The sequence below is a fragment of the Macrotis lagotis genome, chromosome 1 (assembly GCF_037893015.1).
Source record: "Macrotis lagotis isolate mMagLag1 chromosome 1, bilby.v1.9.chrom.fasta, whole genome shotgun sequence".
Taxonomy (NCBI): Eukaryota; Metazoa; Chordata; class Mammalia; order Peramelemorphia; family Peramelidae; genus Macrotis; species Macrotis lagotis.
In genome coordinates, this window is record NC_133658.1 from 325,958,807 (window position 1) to 325,981,973 (window position 23,167).

Consider the following 23,167-nt stretch of genomic DNA (forward strand, 5'->3'; position numbering starts at 1 on the left):
GAACAGGGTCATTGTCCTGTCTGCCTTCATATCTCCAACTTAAATTTAATAAATATTTGCCAAATGAATACTGAGCTTTACCTTCACCTCCTTTCTCAACAAGATCCTGCTTTGTGCTGTCTGGAGTGAGAAGTTCCAAAATGCTCAAGGCTAATTAGTTTCATTTTTCTCTATCCCCTTCCTGGAAAGTTCCCCTTTCTCATTTTATCATTAGGTAGTAATTAGTATTCAAGGGAAATTGGTCTTAATATATTAAAATTGGTTAAGTGCATTTAGACCTGTATCACAGCCAATGTCTTATTGGAAAATGTAATTGGGGACTCTGTGTATGTAATTAATTGAATTACAATTAAGAACTTTCATTAAGCAATATACTAGTACATTAAAGCAATAAGGAAACATGTTTGCAATACCACTGCCCCTGTCTTTGGTTTGAGTGAGGGCATAGAGGCTTGCTACGCATGTGTGATTTCCCTTTAATCTACCCCACTAGCTAATAATTTGGTTATGTCTCTTAAATATATCATGTATTAGGGTATATTTGTACTTAATTTAAGGCTGGACAAATTCCAGGTGCCAGATCAACATTGTGCCAAAGTAGTTTTCCAATTGCACCAAACATTTTTGAGAAAAGCCTTACCCAGATGTAGCAGGAAAGGGATAAGTAAGATTTAAAGCTGAAAGATAGCTAAGAATTCAACTAGTTTAGCTCCTTCTTTTTATAGTTGAAGAAAATCAGACCCAGAGAGAGGGAAAAGTTTCTCCCCAAGGTCATAGACTTTCATTGAATAATAGAGCAAAAATTTGAACCCAGGGCCACTGACACCAAAAACAGTGTTCTTTCCACAGGATTTCAGTTCAGCTCAAGTCATCTGGCCAAATGTAGGCTCCAATTTCTAAATCATTCATTTACAAGCTTTTATTATTTACCTCCTGTGTATCTAGAACTGTGCATATTGCTGGTGATACAGAATCAAAAATGAAAGTCTTTGCCTGAAGGAATTTGTATTGTGTAACTATATAGGTTTTTTATTCAAGAAATATCAGATAAATTTTGTGGGAGTGGTACCAGCAGCTGACCAGATCAGGAAGCTTCATAGAGTAAGGGTCATGTGTGAGGCAGGGGCAACACAAAGACCAGTCTGACTAGGGACTAATCTCTAGCAGAAATGGAAAGTGTATGTTTCAGAACAGAAAGGGCCAATTTGTGAAAGACTTTAGAAGTTAAACAGTTTATATTTTCTATTAAAAAAGAAATGAGCATTGGCATTTCTTGAGTAGAGGAATGGCATGAGTAGATCAGTGCTTTAGGAAAATTAATAACTATCTAGAGGATGGAATGAAATAGGGAAAGACATGACCTTGAGATAGCATTTCAGAAGCAATAACAGTTGTCCGGGCTAAGGGCTGAGTACTTGTCAAAGGTGATGAGAGCACAAAACATATTATTGATGTCTGGAAAGGACATTTTTCTTAAATCTACCTTTTGGCAACTTCTGCTCATTAGTCCTAGACCTACCTTCTGAGACTAAGTCATCCAATCCCCTATGACCTTCTTTCAGATACTTGGAACTAAATCCTTCTTTTTTCATGTCCTTCTTCAAGTCTTCTCTTCTTCAGGGACAATAATTCTCTTTTCTTTCAGCTGATCATTAGATGACCCGATCCTGGACATGTCACTTTCAAGAGGCCTTTAACAGAAGATAATGTGATATATATTGGAAGGGTTGTTGGTTGGACTTGGAGTCAGATCAGGCTTCAAATCTCATTCCTTACACTTACTAGCTAGGTAATTTCAGTCAATGAACTTTAGTTTCCAAATCTGTAAAATGGGATCACAGAGCTTATCTACCTGCCTCACGGTATTGAAAGGGGTTTCATAAATTTTAAAGTACTTTAGAAAGAGTACTTGCAAATGTGTGGGGAAAATTTCTGGCTCTCACCCATAAGCTGTACTCCAAATTTTCATCCGTTTCTGTCTGATGGTCCCATAAAATAAGATTACCCTGATTTATAGAGGGTCTAAAGAATCCCAGTGGAAAGCCCTCTAGCGTAGCCAGCTTTAGCTTCAGTAGTTTAATCAATTAAACACTGACAGGAAGCATTCCTATTCTGATCGTAACGTGGCAGGTTCTGGAGAAGGGTGTGTGATCCTGATGGCTGTGGTGAGATTACTGTCACTGAATGATAGAGTTGTGTGTATGTATTACAGTCTATCCCCTATTGATTGTTTTTAAGAGACTGGTAAAATTGAACAATGAACGGGGAAAGCATTGAATAGAAGGGAAGCTTTGGGCTTATGAGGCTTTCGGGACTCGAAAGACCTTTGAAAAAACGATGATGGATGTAGAAAAATGAAAGGAGTGAGACCAGTAAGATTTTTCTCAATGGCTACATTTTCCACAGTGCCCTTAGTGGCATGTGGCACAGGGTATTTGTGTATGTAAAAAGCTTCTGAACCAGACTAGAACTCCAGAAGCACAGTCTGGACCTGGTTTCCTTAAGGGACTTGATCCCCCTCTCTGAAGTCTGAGTTTCCTCTTTTTTAAGTTGGGGTTGATCAGCTTGCACAACAAACTTCACAGTGTTGTTATAAGAAAAGTACTTGTAAATCATGAAGGGTTATAGAAATGGGAACTATTAAGCAATAGAGTCTGAATTCAGTTTTGGCTTAATGGAAAGAGCACAGAGTTTGGAATTTAAAGCACTTGAGTTCAGATCCAGATTCTGTTTCTTATTTAAGCAAGTCATTTACCCTGTAAAATGGAGCTCTAAAATGAGGGCAGTGGATTACATGGTCCCTTCTGGAGCTTAGTCCTGTGAAATGAAGTACATCCTTTAAAGGCACAATCCATTTTATTAAAGATAATTACTGATGAGGAGACATGTAACAAGTCCCCTCAACCACAGCAAGCCTCTGTAGCATGTAAAGAAAACATCTTAAAGACAGAAGAATTGGGTTCCTGTCTTAGTTCTACTTCTGTCAACTGTGTGATTTCAGAAGAACCCATCCCCCTCCCTCTCCGAGCTTCAACATCTTCACCTTTAGGATGGGGATAGTGGTGCTTACACTGCCTTCTTCACAAGTGAGATGTATACAAATGTAAGATATAATGAAGCAACAGCATCATTAGAGCAGCTGTTATTGTTGTTGTTTTCTGGTAATAATTAAGTTTTTTTGCTTCCTTCTTCTTTGCTTCTCCCATCTTTTATCCTTTTGTTAGAATAGGACCTACTATTCTTTAAATAATTCAGTATTTAACAAACAGCTAATGTACAGAGTAGTGTCTATACTAGGGAAAATAAAAAGTTCAGATTCTAGTATTCTGTTATTTAAGAGACCTAAGGGGCGATTAGATGAAGAAGTGAATAGGGCACCAGCCCTGGAGTCAGGAGGACCTGAGTTCAAATCCAGCCTCAGACACATAATAATTACCTAGCTGTGTGGCCTTGGGCAAGACACTTAACCCCATTTGCCTTGGAAAAAACAGAGAGAGAGAGAGAGAGAGAGAGAGAGAGAGAGAGAGAGAGACCTAGAAATTATCTAGTCCAATCTCATCACTTAACATAAAGTAATTAAAGCACAGAGAAAAAAAGAGAAAGGATCTGCTTTGAGAAACATAGATGACCCAGAGCTGAAATCTTTAGGTTTTTGCAAGGCAATGAATGGGGTTAAATGGCTTGCCCAAGGCCACACAGCTAGGTAATTATTATGTGTCTGAGGTTGGATTTGAACTCAGGTCCTCCTGACTCCAGGGCCAGTGCTCTATCCACTGCGCCACCTAGCCACCTCACAGAGCTGAAATCTTGCCTGAAACCCTAGATTCCTGTTCCTCCTCCTTTTTTATGCTATAACCAAGTTCATTCTGCTTCAGTGCTTAAGGATATGTCAGAGACCCTGTTCTGTAGCTTATACTCTAGAAAGATAAAAACATAGATAACAGAATATTATAGAGTAAGTGTATAAATAGTAAACAAAGTATTATGTGAGGGGCAGCTAGATGATCCAGTAGATAGAGCACTGACCCTGGAGTTAAGAGGACTTGAATTCAAATGCTACCTCAAACAGTTGATACATACTAGTTAAAAGTAATTACTAGGAAGTAATTTTGGGCAAGACCCTTAACCTCATTGTCTTGCAAAAACCAAAACGAAAAAACGTACTATGTGAGCATTTATTATCTGAGTTGAACTTGTTAGTAATTCTGTGAGTTGAGTTACACAGACATTACTAACTTCTTTCTTTAGATAAGCAGACATTCTGATAACTTAGCTGATTTACTCATAATCACACAATTATTAAGTGTTGGAGACAGACGTTGAAACCTGGTATCCATGGCAACTAGGTGGTATATTAGAGGTAGCTCTGGACATATCAAAGTCTTGAGTTCAGATCTTGACTCAAACATTACTTAGATGAATATCCCTGGCCAAGTCACCTCTTTGAGGTGATTTTTTTTTTTTACCTTCCCTTCCAACTCCCAGTCAGTGTTTGTATGATCCTTTGACTCTGAGCTGAATATTATATTGATTATAAATACATCAGGATTCAAACTGGAATCCTCTGGCTTTTTGTCTGCTACTCTTTCCATTAACCACACATTCATTACTTCCAGGGCTTGATTAGGATATATTTCAGACCCCTTAGTTCTAATCCAGTTGGACTGTAGTATTTAAAATGTTCATCTGTCTTTAACTTCAAAAGGTGACTAGTATTAATGAAAGTAAACACATTGTGGATATTTTTCATTTAATTACTGATAACAACATTGGATTTTATAACTACTTAATATAGTTGTGGTGGCCATTTCTTTGGAGGAGCTTGATAAATCCTTTCTAGTGACATCTTTGAAAAAAAATATGAACCAGTATCTCATCCCTTGTTGCCCCCATGGAAATATCCCTTTTGCGGGGGGCATCAACTCACATTTCCAATTTGACACCTCATGGCTAATGAAGTTTCTACTTGACTGAACTGGGAAGAAGGGGAAAGATAACAGAAAGAGAGGGTTTACACACAAATACTATGGCTACAAAAAGATACAAAAGGAGAGAATGGATGCTTTGAAAGAGTGAGTGGGCATACCATGGGCAAGCAGTTTGGACTTATTCCTTTTTTTGGTGCTCAGTCATCTGGGAAAAATTAAGGGAAAACCTATCAGAAAAAAGTTTGGATAAGACATGTTCCCTGCCCTCAAGAACTATTCTGTCTAACAGAAGGCTATTACATATACACGAAGAGCCATATATATCAATACTACATGATATGTTCATTAAAGAAAGTCCAAGAATGCTGTTTTCTATCTTAGGGGTAGAAGAAGGTTGTTATCCGAAAAGAATCAGGAAAACTCCTTGGGGAGGCACCATTTGAAATGGATTTTTTAAAAATAGTAATTGAACAGATGATGATGATAAGGCAATAAACGCCTGTAGATAGACCTGCTGAGCAGATTTGCCTGCTTTCAGAAACATTCCTGAAATCTCAAGACTATAAATCATTCCCATTGGTTTTTTAATTTAACATCAGTCTTTAGATTCTCCTTCCCCTAGGTCTTGTTACCTTTGTCATAAAAGCAAACAATCCCCTTGCCTGCTCAGGACAGAGCTGAGAAGCTCACTGAACTATCACTTTAAGCTTAAATACTCAAATGGCTTATGAATTTACACCAGCAGAGAGTAGAAGGTCAATGTAGGAAGCATTAGTGTGTTGAGCCAGCTCCAACTACATAAGTCTTAAACCAAATTAATATATAGAAATTGACAAGCCTTTTGCTGGTTGCTCCATAGCTTTAAGACCTCTACTAAAATCCCATCGTCTCATCTGCCCATTATTAACATTTCAGCAAAATATAAAGTTTTCATTAATCTCCCCCAGCAAATTTAGGACTGAAAACTGGCAGTTGTTTCAGCTTTTAGGACTACATTAGCTGGTGTATTAAACAAAATGTGTCATACTTCAGTATCTTCTACAAGAAACTAAATCAATTTCCACCCATATTTATGCACCACTTTATCTAAAAGCATCTGAATTATCATTTACAGCGAAGATGCTTTATTAGCAGCTGGCACTAAAATTGCTCAGTAAAAAATTATATGTCACGTTATAGTAATTTTTAAATTGGTTTTAATCCAACATCATAAAATGTAAAATCTTGAGAGTGGGATTGTTTTTCCTTTGTTGTTCCCCCCAGTAAGTGGCATATTACCTTAATGAGATAGTAACCTCTTCCTTTCTTCATTTAATACCTGCAATATTTAGAAAATAACAATTCATAATTATTTTAAGTTCAACTTAAATCAGAATGAAGTTGTTGTAGGTAATTTCATTTGTTTTTAAAAAATTTAAAGGTTTTCATATTTTTGTCAAAATCTTCACATTAAAATTAACAGACATTTTATCAGTTATATTTCAGTTAAAGTATAAATTTGGTAAAATGAACAATCATTAAAATCTGTAGGCAATAACCAGCCACCCTCATGATAATTTTAGAACAAGAGTGATAGAGTAGAAGAGACCTTAGAATATAAAATACTAAAACAGAGAATGTTAGAAGTTAATGGTAATTTTAGAATTCAGAATGTTAGAACTGGAGGGGACCTAAGAATATCAAGGTCATTGCCATCTGTTCTGTTGCTGTTCAATAAAAGACCACTAACCTTGTTTTTTAATCTATGGTTGCTATATCTGAAAAACTACATCTGCCTAGAACTACAATACTTATTAGAGTGAGGGCTCCTGAAGAGCAGGCATTAACCCAATTCTCTATTTGTAGCATCAGTATATAGCACAATGAATAGCTAAGTAAAAACTTTTACATTCTTTTATTCATTCATTAAAAATTAAAACAGAAAAGGAACCTAATAGAGAAGAGGTGGGTTTTAGTCATGTACCCCTCTCTGTAAAAAATTGTTAAACTCTAAATGTACATATATGTCTATGTGTGTTTGTGTAACTTATAACTTATATACAGATACTTTTGTACCTATAAATGTGTGTATTATATAATACTTTAAAATAGACATTTAAAAGGATGAGATAAAAATCAAATAATATTTGATTCTGGTCATTGAGGAGCCATATAGTATATTGAACAGGTGAATGCTAGTTCAGATCTGTGCTTTAGGAATATCACTGTGGCAGCTATGCAGAGGATATATTAAAGTGAGAAGACATCTCAGGGAGTCAAATTAGGAGGTAGTAGTCCATGTCAATGGTGAACCAATGAAAACTGATGAGATCACCAAGAGGGAGTCTAGAGAGAGAAATCAAAGTCCAGAACAAAAGAACAAATAAATCAGATCCTGAAACAAACCTTAGAGCCACAAGTGGAACATGGATGATGGTTCAGTGAATGACATTGAGGAGAGCCAAGGAAGAGTAATGTCACAAAAACCCCAAAGAAGAATATTCAGAAGGAGAAGGTGGTCAGCAGTATATCACAGAGAATTCAAGCTGGATAAGTATTGAGAAAATGCTAACAGATTTTGGTATTAAGAAACCATAATAGCTTTGGAGAAAACAGTTCCAATTGAGTGATAATGATAGCAAGGTCGTAAACAGTTGAAATAAGATAAGAAATAAATTCTATGAAATGAAATGACAGTGTGCTAGGGAAAGCTTGATGGAGGAAGTATTTCCTGAGTTGGACCTTGAATGATAAGTAAAAGTAAAGAGGCAGAGATTGTGGTAGAAGTCAGAGTAATGGGCATACTATTGTGGAAAACACCAAGCTCAATAAACAAAACTCTTGTTCGAATCTTGCCTCTAGCACTAGTTGATTAACCATGAAAAAGTCATTCTTCCTTTCTAAACCTGTTTTTTCCTCTGTAAAATGGGAATGATAGAACCTGTAGTAGCCTCCTCATTATGTTGTTATGGAGAAGCAAATGAAAGCATTTAGCAAACTTTAATGAAACATTGTGGAATTGTTGGCTGTTCTTAAAGGAGAGGATGAATAATTCATTTTGACTATAAAATGGGGTCCAAAAGGGAAGAGAAGGAAAGAAAGAGAAGATAACAGTGTGAGATAGAAAAACCTGGAAAAGATGGTCACTGCTAAACTATAGAAGGCCTTGAATGCCAATTTAATGCATTTAAGTTGAAGTCCTTAGTTTTCTATTCTCTCTTCAATATTTCAATGGACTGTGATCCCATTGATGTGAGTGTTTGTTGCTATCAAATGAAGATAGCAATCCACTGCCATCTTCTCATTTTCTGCAGTTTTCATCCATGCTTTTCCTCCATGGATCTGGCTTCCTTTATTGTTGGGGGGGGGGTTAATATCTTTTATGGATAGCAATGCAGCATGTGGTGGATCCACTGTTCTTCATTCTTGTTCCATGACTTCCCTGCTTACTTGCCCTTTAAGATATCTTTTACTCAACTTCCTGTAACTTGTTCTCTTTGGGAACATAATGAAGCTTGCTGACCTCTGCCCATGTGTCTTTCTATTGCCTTTTAGATCATCTCATTATACTAAGTCACTTCTCTGCTTTCTCTTCTCCAACATAAATAATCCAAGTTACTTTAAATTTTCCCAATGGCCTTTATCATTGCCCAGTCTTTCTGCATCTTCACATATTTGATCATGTTGTTGATTCCTTACAGGTTCCAGGGGAGAAGGAATTTCAGAAGAAGATCCTCAGACTGACATAGCCACAGTCCAAGACATGCTGTCTAGTCACCATTATAAATCTTTCAAAGTCAGCATGATTCACCGACTCAGATTCACAACAGATGTGCAGCTAGGTAAGACACAGATATAAGCCAATTTCACTTTGTAAATACTCAGCTTTGTTGAATACCACAGCATATGAATGTAGCATGGAACTGTGTATAACTTTTATGTGACCCAAATGACTAGAAGTAATTTATTTTCTGAGAAATTGTCTAAACAATAAATTTCAAATATGTAATTTTTCCCACCTGAGGGAATGATGAATGCTCATTGCTCCAGCTTGTCTTCCTGCTTATTAAGAAGCAGATTGGAATTAGAAGGGACTTGAGGCTTTCTTTTCAAATGGATTCATTTATATGAAAGATTCTATAATTTTTGCTCTTCATAATTGACTAAAGAACTTAATTTCCCACATAAAATGCCTTTGGAACAACTTCTTTTAGTTGCCTCTTTTCTCTAAATCTGTGTCCTTAGATAAGTCATCTCTCCTCTCTGACCTCAATTAACTCATTTCTAAAATGGGTGGTGGGGTTAAAGAGGAGGAGACTGACCTAGATGATCATTCCTTGTCCCCTAATTCTGATACTCTATAATCTGAGATTTCTTTTATCATTCCATCTTAGGCATTCATTCTGAGGGGTTCTCTGAAATGTTACATGGAGAAGGGGATGGAAGGTTCTAACCCCTAACAGTCTTCCCTTTATAGCATAGTTTGTTCCAACAATCAATATACCCTAAAATCCTTCCATCTCTTATATTCTGTGTTCTAATATCCCATACTCTGAAATACTTTCCAAAACTTACATTCTCAGTTTCTAATTAAGCACATTGCTTTTTCTATCTGTAGTACTGACCTGCATGTTTTTGGTGACTCTCAGAATTTATAATTGAATCTATAACAAAGATTTAGAACTAACTCAAATTACTAAGATTTTTGTCTTTAAAAAAAAACCTTCTTCCTTTATGACTCTTGATAAAGAGATAAATTTCTATTTGAATTGAGCCTGAAGTGCCATAAGTTGAAAACTGTGGTGAACAAAGTCAAGAGACTTGGTCTCTATTCCTGACTCTCCCACTGTTTCTCTATAGATCATCACTTTATCTTTGAATCTTCATGTACTCTAAACTCTTATATATCCTTTAGCTCTGACATTCTTTGTTCTGAGAGTCTTTGCAGATCTGACATTTTATATCCTAATGTCCACATTCTGTCCACTGTACATTGATAATCTTCTAAGGGGTTCAGCTTGTTTTGCTTGGCCCCACAGAGCAGAACTAGAAGTATAAGATGGAAAAGATTACTTAGTGATTAATAGGTTCCCCACTTTGGAGACTTTCAAGGACAGGTTGTGTGACCCTCCTTCCTTGCCAGATCATAGTGCCTAGACTTCCTCTTCTCACCACGCTTCAGCTGCATGTGGAAATCTCCCACTTTGTCATTCCAGCATCTATCTAGGCATGAAAACAAGTCAAAAGCTATATCTCCTTTTCCTCTTGCTTTTTGACCTCAGTAAGTGACCAATAAGCCCAAATGATCTTGGCAATGAGCCCTTCTTTTCTGTCCATTCTTGCAACTGTGACATGACTGGCCCTCTGTCCTTGATTCATTCAAACTAAAGATTGATTTTGACATTTGCCTAGCTACAGTGAAAGGGTAAGACCATAGAAAATATTTAATACATAGAATATGCAGAATTAATGAAAAGAGAACCACGAATATTACCCTCATTGCTAACAGAGGCAACAAAATCTCCAATCAAAAATTGAGTGGTGTAGACTCAGTACTATAGAGTTGGCCTTCTTGTTTCCAGTAATGATAAACCATGAATCTTTCTTCCAATCTTTCTTCTGTTCAAATGCCCCATCTGCATCACGGCCTTTAGTTCTCCAGCTATCCAGGATGAATTTCCAATGACTATAATTTTGTCTTCCTTGATATTGGTAGGTCATCCTATCCACTCTGGATTCAGTCTTACAGTCACAGTCACAGGAAGAAGCTAAGCTAGCCAGGAAGGCAGGTAGTACTAAAGAAAAACTTATGAATAGTCCAGAACTGTCTCAAAGTGGTACAGGTTGCCTCAGTAAGTAGTGAGCTTCCCATTCCTGGAAGTGTTGAAGCAGAGATTGAATAAATACTTGTTGAGATTATTAGAGGAAATTCCTGCTCAAGTTCATGTTGAGCTGCCTAACCTCTGCAGTCCCTTCTCACACTGGGGTTATAGAATTCTCTAGTTGAATTCCTAACACCAGCAAGGATGAAGGATGATCCCTCATAATAGTTCTGTTCAATCTTCATGCACAAATATAATTGATAATCCTATTTAAAAAATAATTGAGTAGCGGAGGAGCTTGTGTTTCTAAGGGACTTTCTAAATCAAGGAATATTTTTCAGATTATTTGCTTCTGTGATAAAAGTCAAGAGTAGCCTCCAGAGTCATAATGGAGCCCTCATCATGCCCTGAGGAAGTCCAATTCAATTTCATTTAAATTTAATAAACATTTCTTAAGGATCTCCTGTATCCAGAGTCTTTTATGTAGTACTTAAGGGAGATACAAAGTTCAGATTAGATATCATCCCCACCTTCATGGGATTCTTAGTCTGAAAGGACATGACATAAACACAGTATTAGATGAGAGGAACAAAACAAACTTCTCTAAGAGGGCTAGGGCTATAGCATGGAAGCTGTATTTTCAGAGATGGATGGGATTCCATCAGGTAAGAATACTCTCCAGCCAAAGGACAGCAGCATCAAATGACCATGTAGATGCAAGACCAAAGGGCATGTTTGTTAGTTGGAGGGGAAGGACAGTTTGGCTGCAACCTGGGCAACAAAATAGCACTAAGTAATGTGAAAGCAAGCTTGAAGGGTAATGTGGTGCCAGATTGTAGAAATCTTTGAACACCAATCTAAGGAATTTGACCTTTCCTTCATAGGCATTGGGAATTCACCGAAGGATTTAAAGCCAAGAAGTCACATGACATATTTTTGGCTAAGAAAGATTCAGTCTGGCAGTGTTTGAAAAATGAATTGGTGGGGAGAGCAGATGGAAAACCTGTTAGAAGAATGTTTTAGTACAGGTGGCTAATAATCAGGACCTGTGTTAGGGTGGTGGTAGCAGAACTGAAGAAAAGAGAAATGGATGCAAGAAGATAAGAAACTTTGTGAAATTCAGGTGGCATACATGGATATATATATATTGTGGATCCCTACCTATTTGGAAAACTGATGTTTCCTTAATTTATTAGGGCTGAAAAAGTTACCATGTCTTTCCTTATAGAGGAACCCCTTTATTCAGTCTTAAAACATAAGTGCTCACTCCAGAAATTTCTTTACATTGAAATGCAATCTTGCACAAAGTTGTGCCTGGCAAAACTGTACACACTTTATGAGCAGTGAAATGAACTACGCTGGATTCTGAGAACAGTAAATAATTTAGTTTATTTTAACTGACTAGGCAGGTTCTTCAAATCTTTCCTGACACTGATGAATGAATGGTCTCCTCTCTCCGTCTGTCCTGTGTCAGTCAGAACAAGATATTTCACTTCCAACACCTGTGGCATCGTCTTCTAAGTGGTGAGTGTCTGTATGAGGCTTTGAGAGTATCCTGTCTTCAGGATTTGCCAAAACCACTCTGAGTTATTAACATGAAAGATATCACAGCTGCAAGTTGTAATCCGCCTGCTCCTGAAGGCCATTATAACTCAATGTCATCTAGAAAGATTTCCCAGCTAAAAGGGACCTTAACAGTCATCTGCTCCAAATCCCTCACCTTACAGATCAGGAAAATAAAACCTAGAATAAAGGCAGGGACTTGGCCAGTGTCAGGCAACTTTTAAGTCACATAGCTAAGATTCAGACCTAGGTTTTTCAGCACCTGGTCTGGTATGTTTTACACCCCATCGTGCTGAACTTCAGATTTGTTTTCAAAGGAAGCAACAATAAAGAAGATAATAGAATTTGTTCTTGATCCTGCTCTCATTTTCTACTCAGACCATTCACTGGATCTTGTTCACAAATGCTATTTAGAGTTCCAAGAAAAAAAAGTCTAGAAATTATAAAGGATATCAAGTCATTACGTTATAAACCTACTTTCTCATTCAGTCATTAAACCAGTCTTTTAACAGTCTTGTGGGTTCCACTTATGTAATTGCTCATGAATTCATCCTTTCCCCTCTATTCCCACTGCCACCACTCTTATTGAGCCCCTTATAACTACATATCTGATATAGTAGCCTCTTTTCAGGTCGTTCCTCTTCAGTCTTCCCCCCTTGAATCTGTCCTTAATGTCATTGCCAGGCTTATTTTCCTTAGGTATTGATCTAGGCATTTCACTTCTCCACTGAAATTCTTTTAGTGATTTTCTAATGCTTCACAAAGTTCAAACTGCATAACCTGGCTCTGAAACTCTCCCCAGTTTGACACTGCTCTATTTTTTCTCATAAAGTACCTGACACATGGTGGATACTTAATAAATTCATGTTGATTGACTGAGACTACACCCCCCCCCCCGTCATGCACTTTTTATTCCTTCAAAACTGGACTTCTCCTCATAGTGATTCTTTTTTCAATCCCATTGCCTTTGCCCCCACTGTTTCCTATGCCTAAAATCCTTCATCTCCACATGGTATAAATTCTTACTCAACCTTTAAAACTCAATTCAGATGACTTCTCCAGAAAGAGTTTCTTGATCCCATCTCCTTACAGATATTCCCCATGCTGATCTCTCCTTCCTCTTTCTCTAGCTCATTCTTTCATCTCTGTCATATATTGCATTTTATTTTATGTTATAGTATGTCTGTGGGTGACATGTACATACATCGCTCCATTAGACTATAATCTCCATGACAGTATGGACTAGATAGATGGATAGATAGATAGATAGATAGATAGATAGATAGATAGATAGATAGATATCTCCTTTGGTACCCAGTTCAGTAGTCTACATACAGTTGGTACATAGAAATAGTATTGAATAATTGTCAGTGGTTCCATATTACTTCAAAGTTCGCTACCCAGACATTTTAAAGCCCTACCATAATCTGTATCCCATATATCTTTCCAGACTTATTATATTGCTCTTCTCTTAAATTCTTCTACAGATTTAACAGTCTCCCCCTTATTGATAAAAATAAGAAAACTTAATTTCTTAAAAACCATCAGTTATGGTTTGATTTCCAAGCAACTTAAGTCTACTCTCTGAGTTTTACATGCCTTCTCCTGCACCCTGTTCCTTCTGGATAGGCCAGGCGTTCACTAATTAGTAAAAAAAAAAAAAAAAAACTGAAATGGCAGAATCATCCATTCCAGGGGTAAAGCTTTGGGCTTCTACTTGTCATGCAAACTAGTTCTCTGTGTTATGAATATTGGGTTGACTCCAGACGTTCCAAGTTTGAAGCTGCCTCGATTAATCTCCTGTCTCTATGACAAAATGTATATGCCCAGTTATTCCAAATTTCCTCCCCCAAAAAGTTCTTGCTTTGGATTTCTCTTACTCCTGCTATTATCAGGCCCTGGAAGGGCCAGTGTGCCTACTTCCCCAGTAACTCCTCTAACACCCTTCATGACCCTCTGTATACTTGAGAAAGCAAGAGGGCTTCCCTTATGTTGCTCTACCTGATAATGTTATTAAATAAAAATACACCTTGTCACTGGTGACAGTACATATTGTGGTTCCTTACATGGCTTCTACATTTCAGACTACTCTTTCCTACATTTGCTGATAAAAGGCACCACATTTCCTCTCTCAGATTCTATCTTATTATGAAAGGGTTCTTTCTTAGATTGATTCTTGTTTTTTGGAGTAGTTGAAAGTTCAGGGGTTTAGTCCCGAGCTTGGAGTCATAGAATCATGGGGTGTAAGAACTGGGGAAAAAACCTTAATATAGCTATCAGAACATTGAGTGTAGCATAACATTGAAAGTCAGAGCTTAACAGGATCTTGTAACATAGATCATGATCACTATGCAATGGACAAGACTACTCTCCATGCTTAGCTGAGAATAATCATTTTTCTCAGATCTCTCAAACTAACTGTTCACCCTGCCTCTGTGTCTGGAGATCTCTGGGCACTGGTGTCTAATCTGTCAAGTCCTGGGTTTTGCCATCCACTGCATTGCAGTATACCCTTAGTATTTCCATGCCTTCCCTCTATAGCTGAACAGTTTGAACTCCTGAGAGCAGAGACTGAACTGTTTTTGTATTCCCTGCACTTAGCATAGTATTTGGCACATAGTGCTTAATAAATGTTTTTTCATTCACTCATCTCTTACATCTGGAAAAAAAACTTAATAGTCCACCCCTCTATTCTGAAGAATGAGTCCCTCTGTAATTTTCCCAACAAGCAGTTCAGTGGGATAAAAGCCCAAATGAAAACCAACTACTCACTTACTGTCAAGAAAGTATAGAAACACCAATGTCACATTTAAAACTTAGAAGCATAAATTTCATAACTTGGCAATAAGCAATTGTCTCTGCTTTCAGGAACCCTTCCAGTGGAATTTTCTTAGGGTTCAGCTCCCTGTTTATTTTGGAAACATCTGATCAGCAATAGAAACAGTCTGTTTTCTAAAAATCTTCTGCTGTATCAGAAGAGTGGATATACTATTGATTAGATAAATGATTTTGGATGAATATACCAGGAGTAATCTCTTCTAACCCCAGACTGCTTAGTGATACTCCCTTTGGCCTTTTCAGGTCTTCAAGGACTTAAAGAAAGCTGAAAATAAAAAGACTAGGATTTTTTTAAAACAACTCTTTAGGAATTTAAACAATACAGGAGCCTTTGTCAGCTAAGCTAGCAAGTTATAGAAACTTGATGAATGAACTATAGCTCTTGATGCCTGAACGAATAAACAATATCTCTCAGTAAATAGATACCTTGAAAACCTTACCCAGACATATGATATTTAATGGCCCCAGCCTTACAGAACTTGCAGTTTAACTTGGCATAATAGAAAAGGCCCTAAATTTGGAGTCCAACTTCTGACTTAAGCTATTATGGAACCTTGGTCAAATGGTATTCCTCTTGGATCCTCATTTTCTTCATCTAAGAGAATTGGATCATAATATTAGCATCACTTCAACCCTAGGAGACCTACTATGGAAAATGCTATCCCTGTCCAGAGGAAGGAAAACAAAACAAACAAAAAATCCTTCAGAGTCTGAATAAACACTACATTAACTTTTTAAAAATTTCTCTTATGTTTTTCTTTTCTAATTAATGGTTTTCTTTATTTTTCCCTTAATCCTAATTCTTCATATCAAAAATGACTAATTAATATGTAAATGTGTTTAGCACAAATATGTATGTACAATATTCACCTGACTGCCACTGAGGGAAAGAGGGTGGATGAATGTTGAAAAACTTTCATAATATGTAATTGGAAAAATAAAATAAAATATCAGTTGAAAAAAAAAATTGGCACCACTTATCTCAGAGTTACTTTGAGAAAAGTATCTGATGTTCAAATTAAGACATTTACACAAAGAATTTTAAGGCTTCATTATTGTTCTTTATAGTGGGATGTTGCAGAATGTTGGGACATGGATAGTTAATCTATATAGATATATAATTCTTTAATCAAAATTTTAAAATGAAGAAGTTGTACTAAGAGACCTTAAAGTCAGGAATACCAGAATTCATGTCCTGCATATGACATTTGATAGCTATGTGACACCCGCCCCACACCAACTTCTTGGACCATCTGTGGCAGAACAAGTGCTGACCTGCATCAACACAGGGAATTTCCAATGCCAGTTAAATGCAGGTCTAGTCCACATAGTCATATTTTCTTTCTGTGATATCTGGTTAAAGTAGGCAGTGAAAAAGCAATGAAATAGTCTTAGACATGTTGATTAAAGATCCAGTTTGATGTCCTAAAGTTGCTGAGAATGAGTTGTGTGATTTGACCACATCATTTACTTCTCTGAGCCTTGCTTTTTGTTGTTGCTTTAACATCTCTGACTCTTCCTGAGTTGGCAAAGATACTGGAGTGGTTTGCCATTTCCCCCTTCAGTGGATTAAGGCAAACAGAGGTTAAGTGACTTACCCAGGGTTACACAACTAGTATGTGTCTGGAACTGAATTTGAACTCATGTCATCCTGACTCCAGACTCTGCATGAACCACCTAGCTGAGTTCATTTATCTCTGGGTAATGATGCTTGCCATATCTGTTGGTCAAGGCAGTGAGAATCTAGTGAAATCTATTATGTGTAAAGTGCTTTGTAAATGATTAAACACTATATAAATAGTGTAGAATTAAGAGCTGGAAAGATCTTAGGGATAATTTTATAGAGTTTGGAACTGAATTCAAAGAAACAAATGTAGCTCATGGCCATATATTTGGCAAGAAGCAGAAACCAAGATTCAAATCTAGGACCTAAATGTGCACTTGATTTAACTTTGAAAAGCATATATTCCTCCAAAAATGATATGAATTTGAGTTCCTTTTTTGTTGTTGTTTATTTTTAACTGTCTTGTTATAGAAGGATTTATATACTAGTGTTGATGGAGGACAGTGTAGAGCAATGTTTTCTATTCTTGACAGTTGGTGTGATACTTTGCTTCCAGTGAAGTTTGACTCCCTGTATCTGGAAGCTGTCACAAGTAAGAGCTTGAAAAGGTCATGACAGATCACTAAAGATAAATTGTTAGGGGAGGAGAGCTGTTACAGGAAACAAATGGCTTACCTTGTTTTGTAGGGAAGGAGCTGACCCTGTCCGGTATGGTAAGGATCATAAACTTTCCTTACCCACCTTTGTCAGAGTACTCATGTTTAACATTCTCCCTTTTCCAGTCTACTGTACAGAATAAAGCCAGCTCTTTATAGAAATACTCTTAATAACAGTAGAACTATATGTCCGTAAAGTCAAAAAGAACTTTAGATCATAGAATGTTAGGGACCAGAGGGACCTTAGATTAGGAAGGAGCCATAGCATAAAATGTCAGAACTATAGAGGAAGCCTGAGAGAGATCTAGTACAGTTGCTATCACAAAAGGATTCACCTCAAGTGTTCATTTAATTAGTGGTTGTACAGCCTCTGAATACTTACAGCTCATTCTTTATCTGCTAGATAGAAAACTGGAGATCAAAGAAATGAAAAGCTTAAATGATAGAGGATCCTGTTGGTTACAAATCAGCCAGAACTTAAAATTCAGAATTTCTAAAATAGTAAAATAAATAGCCAGTAAGGAATCATGGTGATTTAAAAAAAAAAAATTTAAACTGAATTGACATACCTGTTTTAGAAATTGTGTCTCCTTATCTCTCCCAGGTTAGAAAAAGAACTCACCCTCCTTGGGCCCTCTGGTTCACCCCCAGGGAGTGATGTAAGACTTATTGATGTAAAACTCAGTACTGGACATCTCATCAGCTTAACACATTGACGTTCACAACTCCAGAACTCAGGCAAAATATACCTGCTGCTCCTTTCCCTGTAGCTGCAATTATAGACAAATATCACTATGCAAGCTCAGCTCTAAAGTTTTTTGAAAATATATTCCATTATGTCTAATCTAATCTCAGATGAAAGCTATTTTTTCACAGCTTTTAGGGTTTGACATTGTAGAAAAAACAATTGACCCCAGGGTTCAGAGAATGGCTTTGGTCTCCACTGCAGCACCTACTACTTTTGTGATCTTGGATAAGTTAAACTTCATATGCAAAGTATGTAGACTTTTAGCACTAACATTCAGTGAAGTGCTGAATTCATGTTTGTGAACCTCATTTTCCCTCATAACCTTCCTTACCAGTAGTATTGTTGTTAAGGACCATATGAGGTCATAGATGCAAATTATTGCAAATACAACATGGAATAATAAAAAGATCACAGGAAATATGTTACATATTATTTACATGTTTCTACTATGCTACCTAGGGCAAGTCTTTCCTAACCTTCAGTTTTATTATCTATAAAATGGGATTGATGTTATTTGGACAACCTCTACCTCACGGGGATGTTGTGAGGAAAGTCCTTTGTAGACCCCAAATTGATAAACAAACACAAGAAATTTTAGGGATCATAGGATTTGGAACAGAAAAAGACCTTTGTGGTTTAAACAACAAATCTTAGAATCAGCATCCCTGGACCCAGATCCCAGCTCTGATACTCACTATGGAACCTTGGCCAGCTCCCTTCTTTTTGCCTTATTTTTTTCTTATCTTTAAGATGATAATTGGAGTGGATGATCTCTCCAAGTTTCCCTTCAACTTTATGTTCCTATTATGTAGTTCAACCTCAAATAAATTATTATTGTCATTCATACTATTACTTGAATAATGCTGCAAAGGGGTATCATTGGAGAAGGAATTTATGTGCTGGTGTGGGAGCTAAGGCAGTTGATACTGTGATATGGAACATAATGGATGAATGCTACAGTAACAATTTGCAGATAAAAATAATAGAAGTTAAAGTGTACTTTACATGATAAAAGAAAGATGAAAGAGAAGGAGAATGTGGTACATCTGAGATGGCTGGGAAAACTCGAGGCTTTGTGAAGTAGGCTCTGTTGAAAAGATTGATGCAATGGAGAGTGACCTTGGCTTGGAACAGGAGCCAGTGATGTATGTACGAGCATCTCTCTGCTAAATGGACCCAGATTTGTAGCACTAATATACATGGAAGCCCAGAACCAAACTCAGTATGGCAATAAATCAACAGCCACTTTGGATGTCATTTCTAGTTTATATTCTACTATTGTTCTATCACTTTAATTCATGTCACTATCATCTGTTCATCTGGAACAGGTTTATATAATTTTCCAGTGGAGTTACCTGACAAATCCTATCAAATTAACAAGGTACATTAACAATATTGACTGACTGTAGCTTCAGGAGGTGTAGGGCCATAGGACAAAATTTTTAAAATATATCTCTAACAATCTTTTTTTTAATTCTCCTTTCCCCCAACTCTCCCATTCCCCCCCCCCAAAAGGAATGTGAAACATTGGATTTATTTCCTCATAAGATGTATCTACACTTATTTTATAGCACTTTGTGTCACAACTTTTATAAAATTCATGATTTTTTTAAAAAATCATGTGTAACATGATAAACTTAAATGCCTTTTCTTTCTGAGTACCACAGAAAAAGACCCAGATCTAAAACATTCAATTCTCAAATAAGAAGAAAATGGAAAATTGGGGAGTTGTCATCTGTTTGAAGTGAAAAGTAAAGATGGTGACCTTCCAATCCATTTTTATTCTCCTGAATTGAGACCTTCCCTTCCTGAATCATTGACACTCATGATATTCTTCCTAATTAAAACATAATATATCCAAAATAAGTCTAATGACAAATCTTGGCTTTTGACTAATTAATTTAGTAATCCTTATAGATCACCTTTGCTGGAACACTCCATAGCAATGGTCAGTATTAAGCAACCATTAACGGGTGTTTATTGAAAAGAAAACACAAGAATCATTTTATTATAATTCTTCAAGCAAAAGGCTTCTTTCTTTGACCAATAATAGTTTGGTGCTTAAGACAAAAAAAAAGATAAAAATGTATGAATATGAATCTTCAGGTTGGGCTAAATTTACTGTCAGAAGATGGCTGATTTTTTAATTAAGCTATTCTTTTTCATTCACACTAGATTCATTGTTGAAAATGAAGTTTTCTCACACTTCGCTCCAGACCCGCCTAGACTTCTAAAGTGTTACAAATAAAAACCCTCACATGAAATAAGCTGGTGTTATTTGTCTTTTGTGTTGCAGCATGCCCATTTTATTTTTTAATTACTTCTTCTACCTTTTTTTTCCTCATACTGACCTTGACCTTTATCCTCTGACCTAAAAATGCAATTACTTTTAAGGCTCCATATGGGTCCCACTTTGGAAGGTATGTTGAAGGTTTTGTCTCACTCCATCAACAGACAAATCCTTTAAAAAAAAAATTTTCAATGAGTGAGAAAAGGGATAGCCTGGCATAGGTCATATGTTTCACTCTGAGTATATATATTTCTTTGCAATACTGGAAGAATAATTACTATAAATTTCAGCAATTATCTCAGGATGCTTTGTGGCCCTAGTATGCACATATTTTCTATTCCTTTAATCCTTGACTACTGGATAGTTTTTCTTTTTCCATCTTTGAAAATCATATCTGAAGGAGTAATATTAACATTTTTCATTTCTGTTCCTAAAGGTTCTGTTGTATATTATTCCCTGGTGTTTTATACCTAGTGCTGTGTCTAAAGCAAGATACACAAATAAGCAATGTTCTCAATGCCTCTTCTCAGAAAACCAAACTGATAAATGTAAAGACTATAGAATCATAGTGTCTCAAAGCTAGAAGGAACCAGAGATCTGACAATAGAGTATTTTAGCTAGAAAGGGAAGCTAGCCTTCTTGCATTTGAACCCAGGTCTTCTGACTCTTAAGTATAAACTGTTACTCCTACTGCTACATTAATTAAAATACATAAAGTGTATGATCCAGTTACTGTGATGTTTTTCTCATAGTCTGCTGTCACTGGTTTTTCTCTTTCTTCTGACTTCAAGGTATCTCTGGAGACAAAGTGGAGATAGATCCTGTCACTAACCAAAAGGCCAGTACAAAGTTCTGGATTAAGCAGAAACCCATTTCAATTGATTCTGACCTGCTGTGTGCCTGTGACCTTGCTGAAGAAAAAAGCCCAAGTAAGGCGATCATTTTGTTTATATCCTTCCCCCTACCCCCCTTCCTCTCTCTGTATGTGCTATGCCAAGAGAATGTATGAGTACCATGTCCTTTATTTTTTGGATATATTTAATATGTTGCACTTTGTTCCAGTCAGATTGTATTATAATTCCAAGAGCTTAAAGGCCCATGTTCTATCTATTTTTCAGCATACTTCAATAGGAGTTTCAATCTGACCCTAAGTAAAGGCAAGTGAACTGGTCCTTTCAGTGTCTTTCACTAGGCTCACCATTTCACAATTCAGTAGCTTCCCATCCTAAGTTTTCTGACTTAGGGAGTCAATCGGATCTTTGTCTTCTTTCTAGAATAGGAATATTGGGAAACCATATCATTAATAGATAGCTAGATAGAAGGGGGGAGAGAGAACTATTAAGAATTTGTTTGATGCCTTCATAGAATGTTAGAGTTGGAAGAGATATTAGAACTTAGAGGTTAGAACAAAAAATATCAGGGCTCAAATAGGGCAGTAAATCCAGATTGTTAGAGCTAAGAGGGCCAATTTAGAACAAAGAATATCAAAATTAAAGAACATTGTTTCTCAACCTTTTTAAATGTGCAGATCTCCTATTAAAATGAAAAAGTTCATAGAGCTTCACATCCTTGAAGTTTTACTGTTTGATTCCATCAATTGAGGAGGGACAAGGCAAAAAATTACTGTGATTCAGTAAAACTTTATTAATCTATTTTAATCATAATAGTATCAGCATATCTTTTTATTATTTTTTAATTTTTTTAATTTATTTAAGGCAGTGGGGTTTAAGTGACTTGCCCAGGGTCACACAGCTAGATAATTATTAAGTGTCTGAGGCTGGATTTGAACTCAAGTCCTCCTGACTCCAGGGCCAGTGCTCTTTCTACTATGTACTACACTACCTAGCTGCCCTATCAGCATATCTTTTTTAGATAGCAATGTACAAATGTGCAAGACATTCCATCTTTAAGAAGTTATATTTGTGGGGCGGCTAGGTGACGCAGTGGATAGCGCACCGGCCCTGGAGTCAGGAGTACCTGAGTTCAAATCCGGCCTCAGACACACAATAATTACCTAGCTGTGTGGCCTTGGGCAAGCCACATAACCCCATTTGCCTTGCAAAAAAAAAAAAAACCTTAAAAAAAAGAAGTTATATTTGCTTACTAAGAAATTTAGTAAGGTGGTTTGTGCTTTCAAGATAATAATTTACATAAAGTCTAATTGAAATAATTAAAGTTTTAACTTTAGCTGTGGTTCTTCATATAGTTTTGCACACCCCTTGCACAGCCTTCCAAGGGTCCACTGCCTTAGAGAATATCTAGTTCAATACCTTAATTTTATTTTGAAGGAAACAGAAGCCAAGAAGCCAAGTGACTCACCCAGAGTCATATAATAATTTAGTGGCTAGGTCAGGACTCCTTACACCAGATCCTCCTGATAAGAAATAGTTTAGCAAATTACATAGTCGAAAGTAATCATAAGAAATGACAGAATCAGAGACTGTCATATGTCCCAGATCTCCATCCACTTTGTAATACATGACACTTCTTCAGACAACATAAGAAATTAGGCAGCCTTACAGATAGCCACCTGCCTATTTCATTCAGTCTAGTGAATCAGTTTTGTTCTTTTAGCTGAAGTTTTAAAAAAATGTACTTATCTTATGTGGACTATTTTTTAAGACATTTGGAGTATTTAAAAATAATAGTAACTCCTATTTTCTCTAATATGTTATTGTATACAAAACACTTACCCCACAATATCCATGTGAAATAGGGATTTATAAGCATTATTTCCATTTTACTAATAATAAAACAGAGGTTCAAGGAATTGAAATTA

General features: G+C 36.6%; 1 protein-coding gene across 9 annotated transcripts in view; it reads left to right on the plus strand.

The window, feature by feature from the left end:
* The window catches only part of MAPKAP1 (MAPK associated protein 1), a 357,394-nt gene that overhangs the window by 301,019 nt on the left and 33,208 nt on the right, over window positions 1-23,167 (plus strand). For 8 of the 9 annotated variants that reach the window (XM_074211563.1, XM_074211565.1, XM_074211567.1 and 5 more), the window contains 2 exons: window positions 8,609-8,749; window positions 21,180-21,317. In XM_074211563.1, the coding sequence (XP_074067664.1) occupies window positions 8,609-8,749; window positions 21,180-21,317 (279 nt within the window). Of the gene's footprint in view, window positions 1-8,608; window positions 8,750-12,134; window positions 12,254-21,179; window positions 21,318-23,167 lie in introns of those variants that run through there. The other variant, XM_074211568.1, reaches the window with a different exon arrangement.